General features: G+C 51.2%; 1 protein-coding gene across 1 annotated transcript; it reads right to left on the bottom strand.

Annotated features, from left to right (window-relative positions):
- Positions 1 to 1130: 1130 nt before the first annotated feature.
- MAFG (v-maf avian musculoaponeurotic fibrosarcoma oncogene homolog G) lies at positions 1131 to 2882 on the bottom strand. Its single transcript, XM_009696735.1, has 2 exons — positions 2823 to 2882; positions 1131 to 2733 (listed from the first exon to the last, which is right to left on the bottom strand). Exons 1-2 carry the CDS (start codon positions 2856 to 2858, stop codon positions 2281 to 2283), a joined length of 489 nt encoding a protein of 162 aa, XP_009695037.1. The 5' UTR covers positions 2859 to 2882; the 3' UTR covers positions 1131 to 2280.
- Positions 2883 to 4453: the final 1571 nt, after the last annotated feature.

Raw genomic sequence — 4453 nt, 5'->3', positions numbered from 1 at the left:
CGCTCCTTGTTCAGGAAGTTCTCTGGGAAGGGCATCCCAAACAGCTTCTCCCCAAACTTGCAGCCAATCAGAGCAAAGCGGATCTCCCCCTCCACTATCTGCTCCCCTCCTGCCACACTGCAGCTCATCAGCCCAGAGCACAGCAGTATCAGTTCAGCTACGTGAGAAACAGATCACCAAAAGCCACCCAGTATGGCGAACTGCACCTCCCCACAAGACTGCAGTTTCACTTGTGCCATCCTGGTCTGTCCTCTCCACTCAGGAGACTTTCAGCAGCCAGAAAGTCACATGGACTTCACCCCCACATCCTGCTTCTCTAAAACAACTCAGTAACCCGCTCAGATCTTCGGGGAGGCGAGATCAAAATGTTTCTGGAAACAGAGCATGGCCACAAATAGCTTCTCAGCTGTGTCACACAGCTGTAAGTCTAAGTACTCTTCCAACACCCACAGACAGAAGCTGCACCAGGAAAGACAGTAACCATGCCACAGCTTAATTTTCAGTAATATGCAGACACTAAAAGGACTAACGCTGGTCCCGCACTGCCCAGAAGGCAGACTTGCCCCTCTTGGCAGATAAGCTGCAAGAGCAACACAAGTTCTGAACACAGGATCCAATTCCAGAGTTAAATCCCATCCGCCTCCTCCTAAACTTGGACATTTCTCCCTTGTGTTACTTTTCTACCAGCTTTGCTGGAGGAAGGAAAGCGCCACGTTCTCCCCATTCAGGTAACTGAGTTACCTGGTGTTGGCTGCTCAGCAAGAGGCCCAAGGTGCCTGTGCTCCTGCAGCACAACTCTGCAGAGAAGCACTTTCTGGGCAGGCAACACTACTTAGTTGCACCAGCTGTTTGTTTTGCCTTCAAGAATAGCAGCACCTTTGCCTGCGTGCCAGAATTATTCTGCAGAATACAGAGAGATTCCAACTTAATCTCTCGGTCGAGCTTAGGGAAAATAACGGCAGCATGAAACAATAGCACATGGCAAAGGCAGCCATTGGCACCACCACACCACAGCGCCACGCAAGAGCTCAGAAAACGCAGAGAGCTCAACACAAGGGGACACAACGGAAGCCAGCAAGGTCAAGAATAAGTCACTTTTGGTACAATTGCAAAAAGATATCAAACAGGACTTGCCTCTTTTTTTTTTTGTCTTTTTCTAAGTTTTATAAATAAAGTCTGATAACTCTTTATAAAAACTAACCTCAGAGCCACAAACAGCTTGCGGGAGGTTCATGAGAAACTTTAAATTTATTTATTTATTAACTTTTAACTACCAAAGTCTCCGAGAATATTTCCCCATTCATATGGCCAAATATTCTCGCCCTCTCAGATAAAAAAGCTGACTATAAATACGTTCTCTCTTCTGTCTGATTTTAATTTTAAACTTAGATAATTTAATAACTCTTAAAATGATGTTTCTCTCTTTAAATAAAGGGCTATTTAACCACAGAAACTGGTTGTGTAAACCATCACACTAGAGACACTTGATACCCTCAAAACACGGGAACAACTAGTGATTTTGGTCTTGTTCAGTGCAACACATTAGGCACAAAACCGGCCTGCAGTCAACACGGTACCTTCCCTCCCTCCCTGGGGTGTTGGGCCCCTGCAAGGGCCCTGTTCCAGCTCCTTCCCCGTCGCTGGGGCAGAGGCAGCAGGGCACGACAGCATCTTCCTTTCCACCACTGCTAGTTTACACAGCTAACGCAACAGACGTCTGAAGGAAACCCACTGTTAGGGTACAGAGGCACACCTAGAAAGGAGTAAAAACCTATTACACAGAACACCCCAACTGCAACTACAGGTGCCAAATGAGACAAAAGCAGCAGGTTCAGGCACCTGGCAGTCAGGCACCAAGATGCACCACCTGGAAGAGTAATGAAGTAAAGCCTTTGGAAGTGACCGAAAATTAGGGTTCATGGCCCCCAGGAAGAAAGCCTCCCTCTGGACCTTCCCCAAGCCCTTCTGTCACCCTGCCGTTGGCCACGCCGCACAGACTTTCTTTGGCTAGAAAACCAAGATCTCACAGTCTGTCCCAAGGGCGCCCAAGGGCCACAGACCACTGGGTGGGAGGCTCTGTCTGCACAGGACAAGGTACGCATCACCACTGCTCATACCAATCTGGACACAACAAAATAAAACTGGAGTGATCAGCAGGCCAGTCCTGGGCCAAGTAGAAGGAACCCGGACCCATGTGGGGAGGGCTTGTGCTTTGGGGATTCCAGGCTGGTTTTGTGCCTAATTGCCCTGCACAGACAAGCTCAGGCAACACTCGCTTCACTAAGACCGGGCGTCCGTTTTGGATTTCACTATTGTGATGACACTAGTAGTAGCAACCTTGCCAGGGACGAGAGGGCCCATACTGGAGGTGAGAGGCCCCCGCGCAGGGGTCACGGGGCTCCGGGCCACGGTTCTGGCGAAGTTCTGGAGAGCCTCGTATTTGGAGCGGAGAGCATCGAGTTCCATTTTCATGCTGGCGTTCTCAGAGGCCAGCTTCTCCACTTCTTGCTGCAGCTCTGCCTTCTGCTTCTCCAGTTCCTCCTTCTGGGTAACACGCTTGACTCTGCAGCTGGCTGCGTAGCCCCGGTTCTTCAGCGTGCGCCGACGCTGCTTCAGCTGGATGATCTCCTCCTTCGACAGGCCCCGGAGATGCTGGTTCAGCTCCCGCACAGACATGGTCACCAGCTCCTCATCTGTCAAGCTGGTCCCATTCTCGCCTGGCTCCCGCTTCACCTGGAAGAGAAGGCAGCATGCACTCCTGAAACCTGGAGCAGATGCCTGCACCCACCACCCGCATCCCCTTCCTCCACCTGCCACTTTACCTTCAAGGCCTTGTTTCCTTTGTTGGGGGTCGTCATAACACGACAGCCTTGTCAATCACGTTCTGGAAGGGAAGGAAGGTCAGGTTAGCCCCCCAGGACACAGTAGAGTCTGTGACATTCCCGTGGCAGGGTCCATCAGCAACGCCCCGTGCTGCTGCACATCCCACTTCCCCCTCCCGGGACAACACTTGACAAGCACCCAGCTGAGCTGGACTCACAAGCAGCAGACTATGTCCCTGAGCAGAAACTGCTGCCCTTCTACACCCCTACTCCCATGGAGCCTTTGTGGCAATACTGGTTTTTTTGCTCGGGGTTGGGGAAATTAAAAAACTAGGAGGAGTCAGAATACACGGAAGCCACATTTTTAAAAATAGCCTGGCAGGCAGCAGGCTGGGTCCAGAGCACGGCTGCTCCCGGCCAGTCATGCTGACTCAGCACACTGGCACTCTGCGCCTCTTGCTCCCAGCCTCATCCTTGTCACTTCCAAGCAGAGCAAGGCAGCCAGTCACTCTTACATACCCTTCCAACAGGTGTTCAAGCACAGCCTGGAAACTCCTCAGCACAAGAGTCCTACCAGATTCTAGATGCCCCCAAGGACGGAACCAGAACAGTTCAAGAACACGCGATCCTTGGCAAGGAGCACAGGGGAAGCCTTTACCTCCACATCACGCCTCGTTGGGCATCCTGCAGGACAGGAGAACACCACTGCTGTGCTCATGCCTCTCCAAACTTTTTCTGCTTCCGAGAAAAGCCAGCACATCCAGATCCAAGTCACAGTTCTACACCCAGCCTTTCCCAAGGAACAGAAAGACAACCTGATACGGCAGCACAAGGAAGCATTTGGGCACACTGGAAACCCATCATAAATTTGGGCCGATGCCTCAGCAGCCTTTACCTCACCCGGTCACACAAAGCTGACCCCAGCTGTGAGAAAGTCCCTATTCGTCCCTGGCAACGCCAAGGCGCAGAACCACAGTCTCCCTCCCTTAACTCCAGAGCCAAGGTATGCTCATAGAAAACAAAGACTAAGGGCAGCCAAAACCAGCGAAGAGCAGATTCCTTCACTGCCACGGAAGACAAGACTTTCGAACCCGTAAGAGCAATTCCCAGGCCTGTTTATACAGTGACTCATACCCAGGTGCTCCTGTTTCTGTCCCTACATACCTCCTCCCCTCAGGCTTTAAGTTCGGAGTGCTACTACGCTGCCCAATGAATTAATCTGCTCAGATACTGTTTGACAGACATAGCTGCGCCTCGAACAGCCAGGAACTGCACACCTCCTTAAGCGAGGCAAGTGTTCCTGTGCAAGTGCAGTCTACAAACACCTTTGTACCTTTCATCTCTTCAGTGCCAAACAATCAACAACAATTTTATTTGCTACTGCTTTGGTAAATGTAAGAGGCACTGATGTACAGTTACAGCCAAGAACCAGATGAACAAGTCAGCAAATATGAATTTATGCTCTTCTAGCAGCTGTGGCGCAGGCTCCCCACAATGCATCTACCACCTATTAGAGGTGAACAGGGTCAGCGTTCCCCAGGACACCAGCAGAGACGTTCCCAAAGCCTCCAGCCTGCCAGGAGGCAGGCTATTTATACCCACAGGACAACGCTCCTTCCAAGGAGATGTCC

The sequence above is a fragment of the Cariama cristata genome, unplaced genomic scaffold (genome assembly GCF_000690535.1).
Source record: "Cariama cristata isolate BGI_N322 unplaced genomic scaffold, ASM69053v1 Scaffold46093, whole genome shotgun sequence".
Taxonomy (NCBI): Eukaryota; Metazoa; Chordata; class Aves; order Cariamiformes; family Cariamidae; genus Cariama; species Cariama cristata.
This window is presented reverse-complemented; position numbering and strand designations above follow the sequence as displayed.